The sequence below is a fragment of the Gavia stellata genome, chromosome 7, assembly GCF_030936135.1.
Source record: "Gavia stellata isolate bGavSte3 chromosome 7, bGavSte3.hap2, whole genome shotgun sequence".
NCBI lineage: Eukaryota > Metazoa > Chordata > Aves > Gaviiformes > Gaviidae > Gavia > Gavia stellata.
In genome coordinates, this window is record NC_082600.1 from 21,156,207 (window position 1) to 21,181,770 (window position 25,564).

The 25,564-nt window shown below is 36.2% G+C and overlaps 1 protein-coding gene across 1 annotated transcript in view; it reads left to right on the top strand.

Moving 5' to 3' along the window:
- Positions 1-23,531, top strand: part of GALC (galactosylceramidase) — a 38,011-nt gene extending 14,480 nt beyond the window's left edge. The window contains exons 7-17 of the mRNA XM_059819604.1: positions 4,458-4,588; positions 9,870-10,025; positions 12,164-12,288; positions 13,455-13,582; positions 14,056-14,145; positions 15,450-15,533; positions 15,884-16,028; positions 16,532-16,712; positions 19,492-19,655; positions 21,390-21,466; positions 23,209-23,531. Of these exons, the coding sequence (XP_059675587.1) occupies positions 4,458-4,588; positions 9,870-10,025; positions 12,164-12,288; positions 13,455-13,582; positions 14,056-14,145; positions 15,450-15,533; positions 15,884-16,028; positions 16,532-16,712; positions 19,492-19,655; positions 21,390-21,466; positions 23,209-23,352 (1,425 nt within the window). The 3' untranslated portion in view covers positions 23,353-23,531. The remainder of the gene's footprint in view (positions 1-4,457; positions 4,589-9,869; positions 10,026-12,163; positions 12,289-13,454; positions 13,583-14,055; positions 14,146-15,449; positions 15,534-15,883; positions 16,029-16,531; positions 16,713-19,491; positions 19,656-21,389; positions 21,467-23,208) is intronic.
- Positions 23,532-25,564: the final 2,033 nt, after the last annotated feature.

The following is a 25,564-nucleotide window of genomic DNA, read 5'->3' on the forward strand; positions in this document are numbered from 1 at the left end:
AGTGGCTGGATGAGAAATACCAATCATAATGCCAACATTGAGTAACTTACTTGGTTTAAAAACATAACTTTCTTAGGTTAGGCAAGACTTGCATCTCAGCAAGTGATAGTGCATTAGGAAATGTTTTAGTTATGATTTCCATGCCAATGAAACTTGCAGAATGAATGCACTGAGTGTGTATGATTCTTATTTCTTTGAGAGCTTGACAGAATCAAGGCTAGGAGTACCTGTTTTTGTTTGTAGCCTTTAGGACCACGGACACGTTTTAGCTGTTCTTTAAGATGAAAGTTCTTTTTGTCAGAGGTTTTTCTTGAATGTCATATGGATTTTTTCCCCAACTCCTCCAACCCCGCTGATCACAAAAAATGAGGAGCTAGGAGAATATTTCCTGTGCAGTAATGTTATTTATCAAGAAATTAAGGTCAGTACAAAATGAGAACACCATGTTTCTCAGCCAATGCTGACTTTAAGGCACCAAAAAGAGTTCTTGCTGACCTAGAAAAAGATTATAGTATTTAGGCATCTGTCCTTCAAATGCTCAGGTTCAGAAAGATGCTAAAAGTACCCTGTATCTGTATGTCTCTTAGATAATCATGTCTAGTTGTTAGCAAAATCTGCTAGTCAACCTGTTTTCCTAAATAGTCTTAAAATCTTTTCTCAGAAATCCTTTCCTGTACATTGTTCTGTAATCTTTTTTTCAAGTATAACCCTCTCTGTGACTTTTTCTTAGTTCTTCTATTTTGGAATGGAAATCTGGGATTAGATTTATATTGTTTTATTTAGAAAGTATCAAGATGATTGAAATGATTGCTTTGGCATCCATCCACAAAAAGTAACTGACCTTTCCCTTTCTTTGTGTTTCCTTTCACTTTCTTTTTTCCTTTCCTTTCTTTTTTGCATCAGGTATTTTTACCTTGATACCATTGCTCCCCATGGAGCTTTGTCCCTGCCTAAAATACCATTTGCAATCTGAAGCATATCTAAGGTAGATTTAAGGTAAAGTTTCTATGTCTGTTTTTTCCCCTCCATATTTGCTGTCTGATGGATTGTGATTTGAAAGATGGAGGACTTCATATTTTCTCATTAGAATGAAGGCTACCAAGCTGTTATCATTCAGTGTGTTTCAATTTCATTGGCTGAAGGAGTGGTCTTCCTGAACATACTGTTTGCCATCATTTCATGCCAATGAATTGCAGCACTTGCCATTGAAAACAGGAATTTTGTTGGAAGAAGAAAAGAAAAAAGCCTTTACCTGCTACTAAATCAAATTACATACTTGGTATTCATAAAAAAAAAAAAATTGTAATATAGTTAGCTCAAGTCTTAAACTGTGTTATGTTATGCTTCCTTATTTTGTTTGCAAGACCATCTTCACTGCTGTTTTCCTATGTTATTTTGATGGGTGCTGTTTCTGTGTTTGTGTGGTATATGTTCATATTACTTTTCTCCCAGGATGCGTTATGGCTCAGTACTACATCTTCTGTGTTAGACATGGATTTTGTTTGCTGTGTTTAACAAAGCCTATAGAGCCCATAATCTTTTTTAAAGGCCTACGTGCCAATACACCATTAGACTTGAATATATTCCACAATATTTTTTTTCTGATGTTTACTTAGAAGTGAGCAAATTGAAAATGTTTTTCCATAGTTCTCAATTATTTAAGTTATCTTTTACTTGTAAGTCATTAGTAGACAGTAATTATATGTTGGGTGGTAGAAAACATTCTGTCTTAGTCAGTTTTTATTTACCAGACAGAACAAATCATATTTTATTTCTAGTTGATGTAGCATGAGTCTTTTCTAATACAATGATCAAATAGCAGCAACGATTGCTACCATTTCAGTGTCTCTTTTTTTCCTGTCTCCTAGTGTCTGTCTTAATGAACAAAGAAGGTGGGTGATGTATTTAAGAGCTATTTGTCAATGACTATGGCTTTTATGTAAGGGGTTCTTGTTCTGTTGATTTTCATAGTTAATATAGTTGCAACTTTAGAGGCATCGTTAGTCTTATGATCCAGGAATGCTTTCTCAGTTCAATAGGAATAACAAGTTCAGTTCACTGTTACTTGTTCTCTCTGAGGTAGAAAACATTTGCTGTAAGAGAGAAAGATGAATTGAGTTGTCTAAGTCTATGCCAAGCCGGTGGAAGAACACACATTAATTACAGAAAATACTGTCTTCTGGATTTATTTTATGATCTTGGACCATGCTGCTTTTGCCATCATTTTAAACTAGATTTTTGTATTGCATAGTTCGAAGCATAGGCTAGAAACTTAATTTTGGATTTATGTAACTGATCTTAAGACATAAGGTTTGTCTCAATTTATAACAATAGGTTTTACTGGTAGAACAGCCTTGTCCTTTTTTTAATGTCTTATTTCTGGGGATGTTATCTCTAATTAGATAGAATTATTGACTAATTTGGTTTGCACAGGACCTCTGGAGGTCATCTGGTTGAACCCCCTGCATCAAGCAGGTGCAATTAGATCACAGTGGTGAGGTGTGTTCAGCTTTAATATCTTTACAACCCCTTTGGGCAACTTATTCCATGTGTTTGACCATACTCATACTCTTTTTCTTCTTTTTTTTTTTTCTTCTTCTTGTAAGTTCTTATACCTAACTGAGTTTTTCATCAGTCCACAGCCTGTACTGTTGCAAGGGGTTATTGTCTCCCAGGTGTAGGACCTCATGTTTGCATCCATTGAACTTGATGAGGTTCCTGTCAGCCTGTTTTTTCCAGTCTGTTACTTCCCTCTAAATAACAGCCCTCCTTTTCAGCATATAACCGTTGCTGTGGATTAACCCCGGTAGGCAGCTCAGCCCCACACAGCCACTAATTCACTCCCTGCAGTGGGGTGGGGGGAAGAATCAGAAGGGTGAAAATGAGAAAACTTGTGGGTTTACATAAAGACAGTGTAATAGGGAAAGCAAGAGCTGTGTGTGCAAGGAAAGCAAAATGTGAACTTCCTGAGTTTTATTAAAGACATCAAACAGTATTGGCCCTAAATCAGCCTATGGGGACATTACTAGCAATCTGCACCCTGGTTGGACTTTTCTATGCACCCTGGTTGGACTTTTCTATCCACCTTTGTGGGAGACTTTACTAAAGTCAAGGTATATGACATCCACTGATTTCACCTTGCCTGCACAGGTAGTCATCTTGTCATAGAAAGCAATAGTGTTTGTCAGGCATGATTTGCCCTTGGTAAATCCATGCTGCTCTTGCCAGTCGTCCTTCTATCCTTCTTGTGCTTGGAAGTGGCTTCCAGGAAGACTTGCTCTGTAACCTTCCTGGGGACTGAGGCTAGATTGATGGGCCTGTAGTTTCTCAGATCATCCTTCTTGAAGATGGGCATTAAAACTTTTTCTCCAGTTGTCAGGAACCTCCCCTAATCGCTAAATAATTTAGCCTTTGTATGTATGTTAAGTCTGCAAACCAAATACTGCCTTATTCTAATGCAAGATGTAACAGGAAAATGCAATGCAGAATAACACTAACATTGTGTTCAGACGAAGTTCTTAAGACTTTGGAGCAGGAAATCTTGATGTTTCAGGCTACTGTCAGGCTGCACATAAGCTAGTTCAGATTCTCAGGAATGATTTGAAAGTAGTTAGGCATTAGATGTTATCTGAATTTACAAGTATAGCAAATGCTGTTTAGGGGACCTCTGGACTTCAAGAAACTACATTGTTAGACTCGGTCTTATGTGACATTTTAGATTTGTTTCATTGACTTTCAGGGCCTTAAAATATCTCTAGTGCAGTGTACAGTGGTTGCAATTTTAAAACTTGGAATAAAATGCAGTTGAGTAATAAAGTGTGTATGTGTCTGGGTTTTTTCTCATTTCTTGTGTCGGTTGTGTTTAGGAAGAGCTGATTTCATCTGTATTGCTTCACTCTTACACTGAAATAGTTGATTTGCGGGGAGAATAGGGAGAATCAACTCCTTTTCTTAATTAAATGTTTACTGTGCTTTCACAATGTTTATAAGTTATAATTTGGTTCTGCTTGTCCTGTGTGTGATCCTTGTAGCCTAACCCTCAGCATTGTAACATCTAAGTGGCTGATCTACAAATAGAGTATCTTGCAGGAAATGTGATATGCTTTGACTTTATCTGCAGTTTTGTGTGTGTAAGAAAATAAGAACCAAATCTTTTTAATTTTTCCTTTTGTCATGTACTTTGGGGTTTGGCATGATAGAGGAAGAAGGTGTCCTTCTTTTGAAGGCATTTTGTGCTTGACAATCTATTACATTTTGTTTGGTGTAACAGTTGTTGTCCAAGTTGTAAAAACAAGAATTGGAACATGATTTGGTTTTGAAATATGTTCAAATAGTGCTGAAGAAGATGCTGCCTTTCCCAATATAAATTTTTCACAAATTGAAAAACATTTTTTTTGTTTGTCCCTTCTCTCTGTTCTTTGCTCTCCTTTTTTTTTTTTTTTTTTTTTGTTTCAAAGCTGTTGAGATACGCATTGGATAAGCATGGTCTGCAGCAGGTGAGGATCATAGCCAGCGATAGACTGTGGGAGCCCATTTCCTTTGTCTTGCTGCTTGACTCTGAGCTCCATGGAGTGGTCGATGTGATTGGGTAGGGGCTTTTCTCTGTTTTTCTGTCTTGGTGGTTTGCTCATTGTTTGTCTTCATCTTGCTTATTTATAACTAGCACAGCCAAAGCGTTACCTCTTTATACTCTTACCTGCAATGAAAGGATTGATACTATAATCTTTCTTACCAACCCACATCAGATCACACGGGCTGTGGTCCTGGTCACAGCCTCAACCCTTTAATTGAATCATGAGTCTCCTATCATGTGGAAGATTCCTATTGGCTGTGGTTGCACTTTTGATGAATTGAAGGTTTTTTGGACAACCCTGTTTATTCTGAGGGTTGTTTTGGTTCCTATATTTGGTATGCAAAAAGTGCTTTAGCTTTACAGCTTTGTATACAACCTTGTGTTACTGACTTCCACTGGTCTGTTACAGAAATGGGTGTGATCCAGAAATGAATTGGGGCTCTGATTCTTTTTTTAGTTACAATAATGTCTTGATTCTTACTTCCCATTTTGTTTTGATGGGAAGATTGTGTTTGGAAACCATGTAACCAGCTGACTTGTTTTTCTAATTCTGGGTTTCATCATACAATGCTAATATTTTGCAAAAGTGGTAGACTAAATTTGAGATTGGTAACTGACTTGTCTGCTGAATGGAAATGTGTGTAAGACTCGCTCATTAACTTTTCTATTTACAGTAGCTCTAAATTTTAATTATTAGGTTCCATAAACTTGCCTGACCCAATGACATGCTTCAAATGTGGCTGTTCCTTGCATCAACTTGAGTCTTTTTCATTCATCTTTATATATCTGATCCACAGGAGGTGTAGAAATGAAGGCTTTCGCTCCAAATACAGATAGGCAGTCAGGGCCCTCCCCAAATCAATCCCTCCCCCCATTCTAAACAACAAAAAGTATCCTGACAGTTTTTTGCAAGTGGAGTCTTGGATCGTGTGCAGATCCACAAGTGAAAGCAATTGTGAACTGACTCTGACCAGATGCAAATCCACTGTAATTACAGTGATCCAATGTAGTGAGCATGCTTCCTTTCTGGTTTTTGGCAGCTACAAGTATGCACCCTGCGTCAGTTCCTGAAGCTCAACTGTTTTTACACTATCTCAGTAAGCTTCAGTTGCTTAACTCTTTGCAAGTGTAAGTTTTGCGTCCCTACTCTGATTCAGTCTTAACAGGGAGATGAAATACTCTTGTGTAAAGGATAATCACTTGGCTACTGGACATTTAGTGGTACACATCTCATCACGGTATCTTTAAAAAAAAAAAAGGCTTTGTTTTGTATTTGAAACTATAAAAAGTATTTCAGATAGCCAGGATTTTACATGAATGTACATAAAATCAATTTTGGACTTGGTAATGTAATTTGTGATCTGTGAAGTCCCTCATAAGACAAGCAGGATGGGAGATTAGTTAAAGCTGCTTCTTTTGTTTTATTTTACACTATTTGCATCCAAGCTTCATCTGCAAGATATTGTAATGGCTAGAAATTAGAGGGAGCTGTGAAGTCACACTGTAAAACTATTAATAGATGTTCACCCACATAGGAATGACTCAAGTCACCAAAGCTTTTTATAATGTGGTGTTTCCAAACAGCTTTTCAGAGCTATTATGGTTGCATCAATTTTACCAGTGAAATGAAATATTTTGAACTATAAACAAGTATTGCTCCTACTTTGAACACATTTAAATTACATTATGGGTCTTGAAAACAATGTTTTTCAAGGATGGGCTTGCAAATTCCAGAGGAGTAAGAACTTTCATTTTCACCTAATTAAAATTTAGTATGCCATTAGGTGACAACCCAACCTTTTTGGTTAGAAGCATCAGTGTTCTTAACCAGATCTGTTCTAAACACACATTTGGCTGAATGTAAGTGTCGCTGAAAACCAAGCCTTTTAAATAAATTTGTTAGACCTAATTATGCTCAAGTTAACAATCTAAGAAAAACAAGATTATTTGTGACATTACTGCATGATGGAGTCATGATGTAGTGCCTGTAGTAGTGGGAATTCAAACTGTCCCAAGTCCCTCCCAGGCCTGTGTGCTGATACAGAATGAGAAGTAGGAAAGACAGTGTTAGCTGATGACATCTGTTTTCTAGAGATGTTTTTGAAAACTAGATTTTGAGGTTTTCATAGGTAGTGCTTTTCTGTAAAGCTTCATTGTAGTGATGATATTAATAGGCTGATCTTTTTTAAGACTTATTTAATTTTATAACCTCATACTGATGCAGGAGAGAAAAAATGGTGAAAAAACCTGCTATTTCTATCCTGATCTTCCCCTTCCTCCCCTTTGGTCCATTGCTATATGCAAAACAAAAAAAAATCACAAAGTTGTTTGTTTGGTTGGTTTTTTAACTAAGTTATACAAATGAAGTCACTGTGGGCAATTGTGTGAAGCAGCATTTGCAATCCATGAGTAAAAGAGCTTTTCTTAATTAATGTTACTTTCTTAATATATCTGATTTAGTTTAGCTGCCCTACACAGGCAACTATGGATTTTTTTTTTTTCCCCCATTGGAGTTATATTGCCTCATCATCTGCTGTATAAAACACATTAACCTCATAATAGTTAATATTTTAAAAATACTTTGTTACCATTCTAACAGCTAGAGGCCCTGATGATGAACCAACCATCTGCTGGTTCCACAGAGATTGAAAGAAGGAGGGAAAAATAAAAATACTTTTTTAGTAGATAGATGACAGTGGTTTGAAGAATAGAAACATTGATAGTAATAGCTGTTGGTTCTGCTCTCTCAGAGATAAGAGGTTTAAACTTATATGTCACTTTTGTTTTCATTTTGTTCCTACTATTCCTTTCATTACCTTTTCTCCACCAAGATCCATTCTTTTTCCCCCTTTCATGATATACATCACTTTTTCCTCTCTGTTTGCAATGGTCTTCTGTTATAGTGTGTCTGACTCTCTGCTCTTTTGAGCAAGAATCCCAAATCCCACTGCTTTTGCTGAAGCTTCACATCTATAAGAATGATGCATGAACTCTAGTCCAGTTCATCTTTTCAGGCAGCAAGAAGGATAGGTGTTTAGGAGTCTGTGGCTTTTCCTGAAACATTAATCTGGATAGTCAAGTCTCTCCAAATGGTAGTGGTCCTTGAGTAGACCAATTATTTCCTGAGAGTAATTGGAGTATAGTTGCTCCTTTGTAGGAGTTTTCATTTACAGTGAAGTTAAGATTGTTTTCACTACTGAAGGAGCAGAGCACACTGTTCTGGATACAGCTAATCTCCTGTCCTTTGCTGCTCTGTTGTGTTAGTTGTTGAGACTGTAGAGTGGCACAAGACGTCTAAAAGAAGGCTGTAGCATGATCTAGTGTTTTCTTCAAATATAAATCACATAGAGTTCAACAAAACCAGCACATACTGGATGTGAAAGCCTTCACTGTAATCTGATAGCAAATGTTTATTTTGTGCATTGGGGTGGATCTTTTTAAAGTATACACTCTACAGTACTGTTAAAAGTTTTTAAAAAAATTGGTGTACTTATTTTTAAAAAAGTTTAGTTTTCATACGGAATAGGAGTTACACACTCCTTAGTCATGTCCTATTTTTTAAGGACTAATTTAGATATTAATGAAAGTAAAACAAAATCCTTTGGTTAACAGCAGTGTAAGTGAAAAGCAAATACAGCATGAATCGTGTTCATTAACAGTAATAGAAATTGCATCTAAGAGCAGAGAAAAATTACTCATTTCTCAACTGGTAGTGAAACTGTTCTACCTGATTGCATATCAATGGGACAAAATGAGAATATTATAGGTGTGTGGGCTTTAAGTGGAGCAAAGCTGCCAATAAAGATACACTGAAGGAGTCTGCCTCTAGAACCTGTTTGTTCTCCCTGTAACTTTAATCCTGTTTATCATCCCTATTTTTTCCAATTTATTTCCATAGCTTTAGTGTCTTTGCATTGAATTATTTCTCCTCCTTCTTATGCAATTAAAGGTGACCCTCTGTCTTAGTGCAGGAAATCAGAGCTCTGTAGATCTTGTTCCTGTGTAATCTTACGTAAAGCTGTCTATAATAACCCCCCGCTTTCTTTTTTTTTCTTTTTGTAAAGTACAGTTTGTATTCAGCAGGGTGTTGACTCTTAATTTTTAAGAAACAGCTCTTCAGTATATGGAGTGTAGAAAGACAAATTCTTCCTTTGCCTTGTCTTGGCAAGCTACACACTATGTCATTACAAAAACCTTTACTTGGTATTAAGGTAATACTTGTGTTTCCAAGTCAAAGGGGAAATATGCAGTAATGCGTACAGCAGAGAAGAATGTAGCTAAAAATCTCTACTATCTGTTACATTATCATTAGTGAAGCTATGTATGAAGGACTACAACAATGGGAAGTGGCCCATTGTCCAGTAGGGGGAAAATAATGAAAAAAACCCAACAGTCAGCCTACAAAAACTGGTATTTCTTCTGTCCCTGTCACAAATTTATCAATTTGTCAAATTTCAGGCTAATAGTAAAGGAAATATTTATACCTTCCTTCTCAGTGCTGATAGTTTTCATTTTAGTGTATGTATTTAGTGTGTTCAATGAGTGTGCTAAGTGAGGGCAAAATCATGACCCTGTTTTCTGCTAGTGATTTGAAAGGTTTTATTTCAGTCAGACTAATTTGGCACAGTGAAACAATGTTGTGACTGAGTATAATGAGTAGTCTTCATTTGGGAGAAAGCATCTCTCCTCATACTAAGGAAGATCTTGGAAAGAAAATTAGCTTTCATGATGTTTCAACTATTTTCACTTTACACTTCTAACTTTTATAGCCCAACTAGCATGCCTTTTTGAAACCTGGGTTTATTAAAAAGGTGTGCAAAATTAGGGAAGTTCGTGTTTAGGTCCTAAGACATTCGTGCAGTTAAGTTATTAGAATAATGCCTAGTACTGTATCTTATGGTTGATTTTATAATTATTTATGGTTTTGTTTAAGATAGTACAAGGTAGCATGCATTTTCTCTAGCACATTACAGTTATGAAAATCTTCAAGCTCAATTTCAGGATAAAGCTTTAATTTAGCAAGCTGCAGAAATTGCACAATGTATTTAAAACTAGGTTTAGTTATATGCTGGCATGTATTAGAAGAAATAAACTTCTAGTGATGCAAATACAATAAGCTACAGGATATTATAGCTCTCACTTGTTCCATTTTCTTCTATTCCATTAGAATTATTCCAAAGAGAGTTTGTTTTTCATTTTCAGTTGGGAGAAGGTGAATAATTGCTGCTGTATGTACTTCCAGGCTTTGATTATTCTTTTTTTGCTAAGTGCTTATTCTTTCTAAAATGTTGTGTAGGGCTCACTATCCTGGAACAAAAACAGTGCCAAATGCCTTACTGACTAAGAAGAAACTGTGGTCTTCAGAAGATTACAGTACTTTCAATGACGAAGTAGGTGCAGGCTGCTGGGCTCGGATCCTGAACCAAAACTACGTGAATGGAAACATGACCTCGTAAGTGTTGTGCACTGTTTCTCGCTTTCACAAGTTCATATGTAAAAGTTGTTTAAAGTGCTATATAACATATCCATCTGCTATGGTAAGATAGTAGGTAAACTGAAACTCTCTCCACTGTCAGTCTGAAATCAAATATAGTAAGGTATAAAGTCTGCTGTCCTTACCTCTTTCTGGGGTAGAAGTCCCACAAGTTTTAATGTATTCTTGAGTTACTGTTCCACAGTATCCAATGGCTTATGCAGCAGAGTTCAGATGCCTTTGAGAGTCTGATGATATTTGTTAAAAAGAGAATGTTCTTAAGAAGAACTAACAACATGGAAAACATCGGGGCAAAATAACAATAAAGCTAATTCATCTGTATTTTTTCTTAAGGTCTTTATCAGGTTCTTTGTCTTCAGTTAAAAGTAGTAGGTATGGATGTGATTATCTAGTTTTTCCATACTTCCTTCCCAGAGTCCATTCTAAAACATGCTGTAGTCTTTTGATATGTTTACTATTTTCTGCACTTTTTCTTTCCAAACTGAAATCTGGAAGAAAGCTGTTCTATTTACTGGGAAATTACATAACTCACAGTTTTAGAAAAGAATAGAAAACATACTTCGATGTTTCCAGTGCAACAACTATGAATCTGAAAGAAAAAAAAACAAAAAAGTCTGGTTAAAGAAAATGTGGGCATCAAGATGTAAGCAAAATTGTTCAAAGCTTTTAGTTTTTCTGTAACTTTATTTTGGAACAACAAAGAGAAATCTTTTTGTCTAAAATGCTTGAAATGGAGCACAGCACAAAGCACTTGGATACTTGTAAAGGGAAGTTTCTTGAGTCACCTAGTTTCTATGAATCTTCTGTCTCCTTCTCTGCAAGCTGAAATTTTCTAATAGATGAATATTTCCTATGGGAATTCCTGACCATTCCGGTTGCCTCTTGACTCTCATATGCTTTAATATTTTACTTTGGGGTCTTTTTTTTTCCCCATTGTTTTTCTTTTTTACAAGCCCTTTGTAATTTTATATGCCCCATTAGTTTAGCAACCTGACAGCCAGACCTACGTATTGTAATTAGTAATTATTGTAGAATAGTTCCAAGTCCATATATCCAATATTGAAGTTATCTTGGCTTTTATATTGAAAACAGAGTCTTCCTGATGAAAGGCAGCTTATCTTTCTGCTAAGCGTGTTTCCTTTGAACTTGAGTTCCCTACATTCCTTTTCTAAGTTTGAAACTCTGCAGAACAAGTTTATTGTGAGCAAGTTCAGTTTACAGCTCAAGAGTTGTTTATTTTATGAGCACCTTTTTGTAGCATTTCAGGATCTCTTCTGAAATGCATATATAGTGTGATAAATCTATGGCAATGACTTTTTAGAATGAGGCCTTTGCACTCATCTATATGCAATAGAAGAACAACATGCCAGCTTTTGCTTTCTACATAACTGCTTTATTAAGCCGTATTTCCATCCATGCACAGGTCTTAAGTTTAAAGTCTTAGCAAAAGATTTTCAGTGAAGATCAAATCGAAAGACCTGAAGTAATTAACCTTGTCAGTATCCTGACAACTTCTTGAAGTAGCAACAACTCCTGGGGGATGGCTGGTTAGAGTTGCTTTCTGTTTGTTATTTACATGGATAAAGGAAGGATTATTTTTTTTAGTGGTACTTAACTGCTCCTCCAAACCCCTTCCCCCCAAAAAAACCCTACCACTACCACCAGCAACAACCAACCAACAAAAAAAACCCCCACCAGCGCTCCAACAAAAAGCTGTAAACCTTGATAACTTAATTTTTTCCCCTTCAAAACAGGAAAAAAAAATACAAACGGAGTCTTTAACCCTCAGTACACATTTCTTTTAATGTGCAACTTTTTATGGTTATATAGCCAGAGAATGTATCATCAGTTTTGTAAGAAGTTCTTAACACTGGAAGCTGATTTCTTTTATTTTCCTGTTCCGTGGGTTTTTTTTCTCCTTTAGCGGGAGGGTATATGTGTGTATATACATATATATAGGTATATATTTTATTTGGTTTTTTGTGTTAAACTTCTTTTCATTGTATGCTGGAGAAAAAAAGAGGAATAAATTCTTCTACTAAATTCACCTAATACTATCCATATGAATGGAGCAAACAAACCTGTTTTTCTTCCAGAACCATTGCATGGAACTTGGTGGCTAGCTATTATGAAGAGTTGCCCTTTGGTCGATGTGGATTAATGACAGCGCAACAGCCGTGGAGTGGCCACTACAAAGTAGAAGCTCCTATCTGGATTACAGGTAAAAAGTTTGCAGTTAAAAGTTTGGTGACCTAACACAGATCGTAATTATATTTTCCAAGGCCTTTATTTATTCAGTGTTTTTTGTGTGTATTATTTTTTGTACCAATTAAAGTAGTTTTGTAGAAAGTTTTGTGAATGCTTTAAAAGAGAAGAAAAAAAAAAGCTGCTTTCAGTAGAAAGCAGAAAGATCTAATAGCAAGGGAAATCTTAATACCTGTTTTATAGCTGTTACTATTAAAATATTTTGATCTGAAGTGCCCATAAAGGTTAGTGTGCTTTCCTAGTTCCTTTCCATCTTCTTTTTTTAGTCCTTAAGTAGATATTTGATACCTCTCAATTTGAGAAAATGGAACAAAGAACCTCTGTGTTCTTGTCCTCCTTGAGATTCTTGGCTTGTGTAAGTCAGCATTTCCTTGTGCTTGGGGAAAGGGGAGTATGTTCACATAGTGTCTGTGGACACATGGGTTCACTGGCTACTCTGTAGTCCTTCTGTAAGGACTACTGTCTTTGCCACAGTTCAGTAGAGCAAGTAGCATATGCAATGCCATAAAGGAGGAAGAAGGCAAATGCCTTCTTTATTATTCTTCTGCTATTTACCTGTATATGTAAAAGCATTAAAAAAAAGTCCGTACTGTCCTATGAACAGCTCAGAACAACTGAACAGTTGTTTCTGTTTCCATGTTGCTCAGGATTTTGATGACCTAGGTCATATTCTTCTTTGGTACTCTCTCTGATATGCTGAAAACCTTACATATTTACTTGTCGTGGAGATGCCCATCTATGCTTTCTCTGGCTTACTTTATTTAAAAAAAAAAAGTAGAGATTTGGGAAAATCTAAACTGTGATGAATATTCATATTGCATGTAAATGATTGACTTATATAGAGGTGTAATAGTTTTTTCTTCCTGTCTAAATAATCACTATAATTTTAACTGTTTCATCTGCCTCACAGCTGATGTTATTAATTGTGCCTTGGTATAATTCTCTAATCTTTCTTCTTGTACAGGTAGAATTTGTTTTGGAAGTTCCATTACTTTCTTCCCAAAATCAAGTTTTTGTTGTATAAGCATGTATGAGAGAGAAATTTAATTCAGACTACAAACGGTATTATTTTTTATTAAGACTTAATTATTTTCTTGGGATTTTTGTTCTGTTTTGTCTCAGCACACACAACGCAATTTACTCAGCCAGGCTGGTCATACTTGCAAGTGGATGGACACTTAAACGGAGGTGGCAGTTTTGTAGCTCTGACAGATGGCCTAGGAAACCTTACCATCATAATTGAAACTATGGTATGTGCATCAGCAATTCCAATGAACTTGTAAAGATAAAGGAAATGTTTTGTTATGAAGAACCTGTTTTGATTTAGGTAGTTTAATATCTGTGAATATGTTCTTTGATGCTTGTAGCTTTGTTAGTGGGCTCACTAGAGGTCCTTTTTTCTATCTAAACTTTGAATAGTCAGCTGAGTCTTCCTGGAGACCAATGTATATGTCATCTTTATATCACAAATTAGCTTTAATTTAATGACACGCTCTGGAAAGCAATTAAATCATGTGGGTTTTTTTAAGCAGTATTCAAAACAAAAGTATTAAGCTAGTATAATTGCAGTTATCATTAAGATAACAGTGAAATAAATAGTTGCAAATTGATCCTATGGTGCTTTTTTAATTTCAGTTTATGCTGTATGTTTTTCATGAACATTGCCATGTGATGAATTCCAGTAATGTATGTTCCTTCTGTTACATTTATTTTTTTTCTTCAGACTCATAATCATTCTCAGTGTATCAGGCCTCCACTGCCTCATTTCAGTGTTACACCTCAGAGAGCAACTTTCTACCTCAAAGGGTCATTTGTAAGTAGATCTTGAATACATTTGGTCGGTCTTGTAAAATGAACTGCAATCCATAGTCAAATACATGCAAGACAGTATCACAGGTTAGCAAGAAATTGGAGTTCTTTACCTCTGATACTAGAGGCTGTTACACACCTGGCAAGGTTTTAAGCATTTTAGCTCTGCTTTTACTGTGAGATGTAATGTCATAACTGAATTCGTAGAATTACTACCTCCCAGTCTAATCATCTGTATATTGAAGAAGAAAGTCCCCAGAACAGAAATGCAATTGGATTTTTTCTTTAGGATTTATCCAAGGCTGAGTGCTCTGACACGTTGACATAATTTGACCAGCGAGCATGGCCACGACCTTTCTAGTTGTTATCAGCTCCTTTCCAGGGGAGTAACTGCAGTTCATTGTGTACTGTAGGTTATGTTGTTCCATCCTGTGAAGAGAGATTCTGACAATCTCCCAGTTGTTTGGGTTTTTTCCTTTTAATCTCGCTAAACTGAATTTCCCTCTGAAATGTGAACAATACTTTCACAGTGTAAACTGGAGTGAATCTTTGTTAGTCAATTTGGATGATTGCTTCTCAGAAGCTGAAAATGTTATTTATTTGATTTTTTTGGTGGCGTTAGTTTCCTTTCATTTAGGAGGAGATAGTTTGGACAATATTTTTGGCAATAAAATGGTTTGCTTAGGAAAAGTAGTTGAGTGTCACTTCTGATAAACAGCTCCCTTTGGGGAAAGTATCAGATGGCTTATCCGAAACAAACTCTAGGTTGCTTGCTTTGTTGTTCATCTGGGTAAATAAAAAAAGTTGTAGGGGTCGGATATGATTAAAATCTGTAGCTAATGTAGTTGATATGCCATGGTATCACAGAAGTTTGGAAACCTGTAAGCGAAGTACTTTGCTCAAAAATAAACATCAAAGAACCAGCAACTAAGTTAAAGGTCTCATTAAAGCAGAAGTAGCAGGAGGTTATTTCAGCCTGGTTGCTCTTAGGCAGAGAGCTTGTATCAAAGGGACACTGTTGTTGGTGATAGAGAAGCTAAAGATTCAATGCGTGACTGCAATGCTTTTTGTCTTCATAAGCAACATTACTGCATGTTGGGACAATGGCTTATTGTTGTATAAGCTATAAAAAGATAAGCCATGTGTAATGGCTGGCTGAATAGAGTGGTGGCCTCTAATGTGATCAACAGCTCTAAAATGACAAAAATTAGATGCCCTTGGAAGACTCATACTTCTCAAGGTGAATATTCAAGGGGTTTTTTTGTGTTTGTGGGGTTTTTTTTTATTTTATATTGTGTTTCGTTGTAGTGTATGGTGGAAACCCTGCAAGTGTGGCATTCTAGACTTGGTTTTGAATCTGGAAACTCTAGTCTTTTCCAGCAGCTCCATCCTGTAAAGGTAAGTTGATCAGTTTTAATTACAGTCTCTTTGCAATTTCAGGTGTTTCTTCCCCTTTTGCTGGAATTCCTGGACTTCCATGCCTAAACTGCATAATTAGGGCATGCTTTATTAGCTCCATTTGACTACAATTTTGCTAGCTATATGCAAGCTTACCTGGAGGTAAGAAAGAGTTTGGGGGAAAGGGGTTTTCAAAATAGCTCAAGAGATATTAAATACTGAGGCAAGAAGACAGGATTTTTGCCTTAAATTAGGACTTTAGAGGGTCTGCTTTAATTCAGGAACTTGTGTCTTTTGTTACTTAGTTGTTTGATTTTTGCAGCTTGAGCTTTCTTTAATTCCAGGTGTGGAAGGGAAGTTTTTCTTTAGATCTAAATGTGGATGAAGTCTACACTTTAACCACACTCAAGACAGGGCAGAAATGTGGTTGCCCAGAGCCTCCACCACCTCAGCCCTTTCCTTCAAATTACAAAGATGATTTCAATATTCGTAAGTTGGAATTCTCTTATCCAAAACTTAATTCACACACAGATGTAGTCTTAACGTAGAAAGGCAATAACAATTATGTTATTTGAGTCCTCTAATGTAAGCAACATGAAGTGGTCTTAATGTGTGATTTATTTTTTGTTTATTTATACCTGCTTCTCCAACAACTTACACCTGTATACTTCACTTGCAATGAGGTGTGGTCACTAACAGTTTTAAAATTCTTGATACAACCGATACAGCTCATAACTACAGTGAACTAGTTTTTGGAAGGAAGATAGGGAAAAAGGTAATTTACTTTGTGTTTGCTAAAACTGGGGTCTGCTTAAAAACAAAACCAAAACTAAAATCACCTTCCAACTCCCAAAACTTCAGTTTTGGAGACTGTGTTTTCATAGAATAAGTCAAAATTCTGGAGATGATTTTCAGAGGAAATTTCTGAAAATATGAGTACACAGAAGAAAAATAATGTTTTGGTGTTGATATGTATTTTATGTTCTGAACAGGTAATCCACCTTTCAGTGAAGCCCCAAATTTTGCGGATCAGACAGGTGTATTTGAATACTTCATAAATGCTTCTGACCCAGGAGAACATGTGTTCACACTCCGCCAGGTGGTGGTTCAGCGACCCATCACTTGGGCTTCTGATGCCGACCAGACCATCAGTCTCATAGGAAATTTTCAGTGGTATGTAAATACTATTTTCTAGTGACATCTGGGGAAACATCCTTCTTATCAGTGTGAGTTATGATCAGTTAATCTGTCTCAAGCCTCACTTCTCTTGAACAGAGGGCTTTTGCATTCAGACTCTCTGTAGACATGTAGAAATGATGACTTAGAGGGACTTCCAAAAGTCATTGAGCCCTGCTCAGGGCTATTGCCAGCTCTGAGAGATCAACTGTGTCTTTGTCTAAATGAGTCTTAAAAACATCCAAGGATGGAGAATCCATCACATCTCTTGGTAGCCTGGCCCACTGCTGCACTGTTTTTGAAATTTTCTTTCCTAATGTCCTGCTGGACATATTTGTTCAAGCTGATTTTTCAGAATAATGGATCTGGGTTGGAGTGCTACAAAGACCAAGTCAAAATCCTAATTGAAAGTGTGCACTGAGTTTCAATATGTTTTTAAATGGGACAAAAAAAATGATTAAGTTTTAAATTACTTAATTTTGAGTTGTCTTGCTTGATTGTTAGTGATTTGATCAATCTCTTATCAATGAAATAGTCTGGTATTTAATTCAGTTATATTTGTTGCAGACTGCCATCTTCTGAGCAGTTCCTAGAATTGTGCGGATTTGATTCAACTGCTAGTTTAAGACAGTTTTATTTCTGGGTAAACATAACTGAAATTTACTGGTTTGATAAGAATATAATTATGATTGCAATTCTTTCTAGGAGCTGTAATGATGGTAACTTGGAATCAAGCAGCATATTTTAGCATAATGTTTATTTAAAATTAAAAAGCATTTGGGAAAGAGCCTGTTAACTAATTGACTTAGTAATAATAGGTAATAATAAACTTTATGCTTAAAACTTTTTCTTCTATTTAGAGGTCTAGCTTAAATCCTTTTGATATGTTCTTTAAAATAGCCATTCTGTAATTTTTTTTTTCAATTTGATTGGATCACTGATCCCCTGAATGCTTTTTCAGAACATGCTTCACGCTTCTAATTTCTGGCCTGGACAAGTGATTGAATCACTTTTGCTCTAAAGCCTGGAAGAATATCACCATCTTGTAGCTGGAGGTTGTTCTTCAGTTACCTGATGTTTTCTTCTGCAGCCCTCTGTTAAGCAAAGTCTCGTATTCCCCCTATAATTAACTTTACCTCATTGAGCAGATCATATTCAGTGATCCCTATAACAGCTACACATGATGTATTCTTAAATTACTGTACTGAGATTCCTAAAAACTACCTGTTATTTCACTTTGGTTCTATTTCTTTCTGAATTTTAATCTTGTTTTCAGAACCAAGCTTGCTTCCTGAATATTCAGCTGATTATTCAATTTTTACTGAGCTGTAATTTTCATAATGATAGTCTTCAATTTCAGGCTCTCCGATTTGTCTACTTCATCCTCCGTTTAAGTCTCATCTTGTCCTGGGTAGATGTTTTCAACCATTAGTGCATGCTGTTGAAATACTGAACCAATCATGCACTGAATTTCTCTGTGGAATGATATTTTACTTCAGTCATCAATGGCAATTTGTTATGATTAAATGTCAGGATTATTTACTTGGTTTTAGTTTGGATTTTAACCTTGTGCTTGTGAAAGCTTTTTATTTCTACTCCTGAATTTGTTAGTGTTTTGCTCTGATGGCTTTATTTAACCTAACCGTATCCTGGAAATACTATTATTTAACTCATTCTACATTGCTTCCCATCTCTTTATAACGGCTTAAGCAAGATGTGGGACTCTCTTGTTTAATACATAGGGAGGCAAGAAAGAAATCTTCTTTCTGTAATGAATATGTATCCGAGAATCTGCTACTTCTAGTAGCATTACATTAGAATGACATCTCAGGTCATCTTACTATTAGGTGGGGAGAAGAGTTGCTAAATTAAATAGTCTTTGATTTATTTGTCAGCTGAGCTGATGTCAGAGAGAGTCTTTTCACATTCTCTAGGTAATTATAGATAACTAGAAACTTTCTAAATATGTGACCTTGTGGCTGTATCCATACTGCAAGTTCTTTCAGACACGGGATGTAGATTTTTAATTTGAATGTGCATTAATAGAGGTAAAGAATGCTTTTCATTTTTATTGTTAAGAGTCTTCTATTGCAACTTCAGGGTGGGGGAACTTGTGTAACTTTTCTAGGTGCTATTTGATTGTTCTGGTATACCTTTGCTTTATTCTCCTTTACAGCTGTCATTATGTGTATAACATGGTGCTTTACTGTTGAGCTGAAGTAGCTCCTCAGGAAAATCAAATAATTTCAACCTATTCGAACATTTTGTTTAAAGTTGGGGTTTTTTGGCTTTTGTGCAAGAAGTCAGGATTACTTTAAGACTTGGCCTGTATTAAAAATCCTAGAGAAATGAAGATCAAATTTTAGCAGATGTGGTGCTATGACCTTGAATCTTGGAATTGATTTAGTTATCTAAAAGCAACTTTCCACTTTGCAGACCTGACAGTTTTTCTGTGGAGATGCAAACCTTCTGTTTGGTGGGGTGTTGTGGTTTTGGTTTTTTTTTTTAATAATTAATTGAAAGTTGATGACAATGCACTTCATTTTGTTGTTGATTTCTGAGAAGAATTGCTCTTCCTAAGAAAATCTATGGACTCACAGGTGGGAAACAACCAGTCTAGACAAGTGCTGTGCATCACGCACCTGTAGGTCACAATAAGGATAGCTAAATTTTTCCTCAAAAAGGTTGCTGTAGTACATAGGGAATACTCTTCTACCTACTGCCTGCTCAAAAAAATTGATTCCTTGCTTGTTAAAACACTAAACTTCTCTTACAGGGTAAACATGACAGTCACTTGTGACATCTACATAGAAAAAAAACGTGATGGGGGCGTGTTTATTGCGGGAAGAGTTGACAATGGTGGGATATATGTTCGACGTACCAAAGGAGTTTTCTTCTGGGTTTTTGCAGATGGCACCTACAGAGTCACTGGTGACCTAGGTAAGCAGCTGTTTGCTGAAGTGGATGCTGACATATGGACATGTCATTTGCATAGCCTTGATAAAAATTACTAACATTCAGATTTTTTAATTCAGTTGTCATCACTATGAGTTTAACCCATTGTGCTCTAATGATGGCCACATTTTGTATGTGAAGAGAGCATCTGAAGGCTACTGACTGGTCCACTTCTCAGTCTCAGCTTTCTGGATTTTTTTTTTCTGCTGATAAAACTTATTTTACACTAGCAAATGTAAATTATTTTGCTTTTCATAAATATTCTGATACAATATTAATTACAGAAAGGTTTGATTTGTATTCTTATACTACCCCTAAGAAGAAAATCCTGCTTGAGATGCAGTGTCCTGTCTTGTAGAGCAGGGCAAGCCAGTGTACATACATCTGGCTTAGGTGATGATGATGAGTGGGCCTACTGTTTCCACAAATTATGCATTCTACTGTTAGTCTAGCTCAGTGGAGTGAAAGCGTATTCTATGTGTCATGCTAACATTCATTTGTGTTCATCTGTAGAGCACTTGACAGGCACATGAAAGAGTGTATGTCACAATACTTCATCAATAGCTAAAAGTTCTTCTTAATTTGCTTTGAAATAGTGGCAGGTTTTGTTGTTTAAATGCATTTCCTATCACTTCATGAGTATAAATTAAAATTTTCAATAGTTTCTGATGAGTCAAATGCAACTTCTAGGTGTACAGTATATCTCATATGAAAACAGCCTCTAATGACCCATTTCACACTGTACTGGACCTTAAAAATAGTCTTGTCTTCTATTTGGTAGCTGTAGTTTCTCATTTCTCCTCATTTTTTTTTTTTGGTGGTTTTTTTTTTCTTTTCTTTCCTTTTTTTACCATGGATGGGTAGCATAAAGAAGGCTTTACATTAGCTTCTCTCAACGTACCGGTGCTTCCTATGGAAACATTGCAATGTCTAACTCCATAACAATGTAATTTTCACCTGTATGTAAAAACATACTCATGTTTAGGATCAACTCCAGTATTTATTTTTAATAAGACATAACAACATTACCCAATTAGTTTCTCAGGCTGTCAGAAATAATTTTTCCTAGATGAAATGAGAGAATTTTGAATAACCACCTCATTACTTCAGGCTGAGATACTTGTTACACAATATGATAATTTTTTTCTGTCCAGCTATTTTTGGTGATATTTATATTTTTCTAGGAGGGATCCTGAATGTTAAATTAACTTGCAGCTAAAACTGTCTACTGAATAATTGAAGATTCTACTGGTAGCACTTAATTTTTTTTCAGGTCTTCCATCCAGGTGTCAGTCACACCCAATTTTTGCTTAGCTTAAATTTTGACTAGAACTAAGCAACATGATGATGTGGCTACCTTCTGATTTAAAAAAGTTCCAGTACATGAACAAAGAGATCTATAGAACAAGCAGAACAATAGCTACTGTCACTCTTTATGAACCCATACTCTAAATAGAGGGAATCCTTATCTCAGGCCAAATTCCCAAGAGCACTGGAGATTTCAGTGGAAAAACAGTCCTGGCAAAACAGGAGAATGCACTGATAATGTGGAGTCCGGATATGTGTGTTAAGCCTTCCACGCTGCAGTTGAAATTGGTGAGATGTCAGTCCTGAACACTTCTGAAAAATAGATATTATTTTCCTTTTGCTGGCCTGGTATTTATCAGTCTCAGCAAAGAGGTGAAGTAACACTTTGCTAACCGTAAGCATTTTTTGCAGCCGGAGAAGAAGTATTAATGAAAGGACTTTCTGGTGTCCGGGATAATGCATGGCACACACTTACACTCACCATTCAGGTAAGGACACAGGCAAAAAGCTAGAAAACCAGTTATGAAACTTCCAGTCCTAAATGGTTTAGAAAAAAATATGCTATACTGTTCACTGTCTATTTGCATTAGTTTGCCCTATCTAAAACATAAATAATATCTCTGTTGTTTTAAACCAATATTAAAATACCATGCCAAGTTCTGCTGCTTGTATTTTTTAAAGAGATCTTGAGAAACTGGAGAGGGTATAGAAAATAACTGGAAAGATGAGTTGAAAGCTGGAGATAGGAGTGCTAGAGAGGCAAATATTTTGTTTAATCTAATAAAAAGATCATGACCTGACTTCCTGTTCTGAAGACTGCCAGTAAACTACTAAACTAGCCTGTTTTACAAATCTAGTTAAGAACTGGGGAACTCAGATGAGCTGCCATCCTTCTTTGCTGTATTGAAAAAGCATAAGCATAGTGTTGCTGTAAAAATGGGCCACAGTTAATAAAAAGCCTGTCCATTTTTTTTTCCTTCCCCCCCACCCCACCCCTTTTGGCCATAGTCACTTGATGAGGAAAGTAGTCCCAAGATCTACCTTAAGTATACTTGTGCACTTAGCTGGGTGTGACATTGGTGCAAGTAACTGAAAGGCTTTAAGTTCCTGTGCTGAATGCCTAATCTCTTTGCCTAAAGTAACCTTTGCAACTGCAATGTGGCCTGAAATGTGAGGAAGCTTGAATCCTAGCTGGGGAGATGATCTACTGAAGCAAACTCTCTTTTAAAATTATGCACTGAGTCTTCCCCTCATCCTAAAATGTCAGTGAGTATTAGAAGCTATTTTTCATCTTTTGTGCTTTCACATTGGAAGACAAAGGGACACTTGTACCTGAGGCATTCACTGGATGGATGTAGTTTAGTTTTGTCTTTTGTATACCCACATTTATGACAGTGATTGCCATCTGTAAAATGGGCCAAGACATTTGCTAACCTGAATGGGCTGCTGAAGATGAACATAAATCATTTAAAACACAAAGCAGTGGTGGTAATTTTAAAATGATGATGCTACAAACTCCCATCTGTGCTGTTAAAGTATTTTGTACCAAATATGCCTTTGATGTAATGACAGAAATGCAGAGCCCTCTTTAAAGAATTCTCATGCTGACTGCTTCTTGAAAGGCATTCTTTGTTTTTACCTGTGTCTATAATTGTCTTTCAGATTAAGAAATACAAGTAAACTGAAGTACTTTTTTCCTAAATACTGTTTAGTGGAACACTGGCAAGATAAATTGTAACTTTTCCTGAAACTGTTTTTAATTTTAATGGCAACATGATACTTCAAAGTTCTGCTGTCCTTTCTTCCTCTCAGCTTAGTGACTAAAATACATCTCTCTTCCCTTTTGACTTTTGCCTAATTCTGCAGAATCAATGTCAGGTGTATCATATCTCCTTAAGACAGTTGGTCTGTTTGAGGGAGCCTGACACAAGTGGAAGAGGAAAACCAGTTTACCTTTCAGATTCTACACTGAGTTTACAAAGCTGTGAGTCAGGGGAAGATGAACCTTTTATATACTCACTGTAAAGGCATAAGATCTGTTTCACAGAGCTGATAGGCACTGAAGGATTCTGTGCAATATTTAGAAACGTTTCTGCATGGAAAATGTGTGAAATGTAGTTGAAAGTTGACTTGACATCTTTCTACATTGTCTGTTCTCCCATGTGAGTAGGCTCAGGGTCAACATAATCACTGGATTTTACAAAGCTAACTTTTTCCATTTTTTTGACAGGGCACTTCTGCCTCAGGACTACTAAATGGTTATCCACTCTGGGAGAATGTCACCATTTCTAAACCAAGTAATGGCTGGGCTGCTCTTGGAACTCGCTCGTTTGAGTTTGCACAGTTTGACAACTTCCATGTTGAAGCTAGCTGAGGTGGCTTTTGCATTTGGAGAACCCAGTTCTCATTACTTTGAATAAGAGCCAGTTCAAACTTTGAGGACAACTTAATGCTATGCTGAGATTGATCTGTTGGCAAGGAATCTAAATTCTGTCCTTATTTGTTAAAGGTTTACTTGAGTAGGTATTGACATGACTGTAACTTTATCCCCTGGTTGCTATGGGATTTTTGCCCTTTGATTTTTGGGGGTAAATTTTAGTTCAAGGTAATGATGAAAACAAAACCATGGATTTAAATCTCTTTTAATAACAACATCTTAACTTCCCAGCTCACTTTTAAGGTAACTTTAGAAGTTAACAAGACAGAGGCATCTCAAGCTGCATTTTTAACACTTACATGATTGTGTCCATTCCTTTCACTCTGAAAGAAGGAATTGAATGCCAGTAAGCCTTAGGAGCCAGTGGCCCCATACTTTTGTAGGTCTGTCATTCTCAAATTTCGTTTGGATGAAGTACCTAGTTCTTCTACAGTAAAAAAAAAAAAAAAAAGTTTTGTCTGTTTTTCTGCTACAGTCTGAGGCTAGATGTTATAGTACTCCAAGTGCGTTTGATTACTTCTTCCTGATTACTTCTTCCAACTTTCACTGCCAGCTTTAAAACAGATCATATTTTCAGTGGAATGGAAATGTGCCTTATGGCTGATCAGGCAGTGCAGGATGTGCCTTACTTCTAAACTACCTCTTTCCAATGAAAGGGTTGAAATGGATGAAAAGATACCATAAATTGCAGTTCGTTAATGATAGCTTTGTAGGTTTTTTGCATAGTGTAAAGAATAAAAACTTTGCATCATGGATGCTAGCAAGCAGAGTTCTTGTCAGGCCACATGTGGAAAAACTGGCCTTTTGTTCTTAGAAACTTGGGCAACTATTTCTCACTTTTGATGGCTCTAAAGCTTAGAGCAGAAAATAATTAAAGCATAACCATGTTATTTAGCTTATTATATTACTCTAGCACAGAGGAGATATGGATACTATCACATCCTGGTATAAAATAAAATAAAAAAAAAATAGTCTTTGCCCTTAAGAGCTTGCAAGCTATTCATAAGTTAAGTGACAGCAGGTGAATGCAGACAGAATTGTTTAGTGTGGCAGGCAGTGGTATTGACACAATAGTGTCTTGTTTTTAAACTTTTCAAAGGCATCACGGAGTAAAGTTCGCAGGGAATTTCAGATCCTTGGGAAAGGAGAGATTCTGTTTTGCTGTTGCTTCACTGTTATTTTTTTTCCCAGTTACTGTGCTAAAAAAAAAATCGTTGAGAATATAATGAGGCACTGAATGGGATTTTCATCACACACATTCCAAATTCAATTGGCTTCTGAATTTTTCTTGTTTGCTGTTGGTCAGTTTGAATGAAGATGATGTCTATTGCCATAACGAAACATGCCTCCAGTGTCCGTCTACTTTTCACATTCACATCCTATTTAATTGACAGGCAAGTAGTTCCATAGACTTGATAGGGCACTAATAGCTGTATGAGGCTATCTGTAGCAAGCAATATCTTATCTTGAGAAACAGATTTGCAGTGTACTTCGATTTATACAGATTATTATTCTGATCCACTTTTATTTTGAAAGCTGATTCCAATAAGTGTTAACTTCAGTCTTCAAAGTTGTCATCTAATACAGGGTTAAGGTAATATGAATGATTATTGGAAAATTTTTATAAAGGTTATTTTCCAAATTAGCTTTTGGAGAAGAGATCTCAAAATTCCATCTCTAATAAGTAAAAATGTTTTATCTTTTAGCTATTATACTGATAGTGCTACTGATTGGTTATGAATCATTCATATGTGCAAGTTTCATACATGCTAGTAACCTTGAAAAATGGTCCACACCACTAAACTTCAAAACTCTTGTAAAAGGCTTGAAAATACTAAGTAACTATTTACTTAACTGTGTGAAAAATGAAAGCCATTTTTCCACTTCAACCATCAAATGAAACTGAAGTACGGATGCAAATCTGTTCGTTACTTGCTTGATTTCAGAAGGGATGTCACTGGTAACTCCAGATGTGAAGGAATCTAACTTCAGGTCCTCATATTCAAGTAATATGAGTATAGGAGAATTAGTTCTCAGAATAAACTTATTTTAGCTGTGATGGATTTTCCTAGTAGGATACTTTTTGGAGACTTCCTGGTAGCTTGTGTGGCTGCAAGCAGTGTTTGTGTAAGAGAGACATAAGCAATGA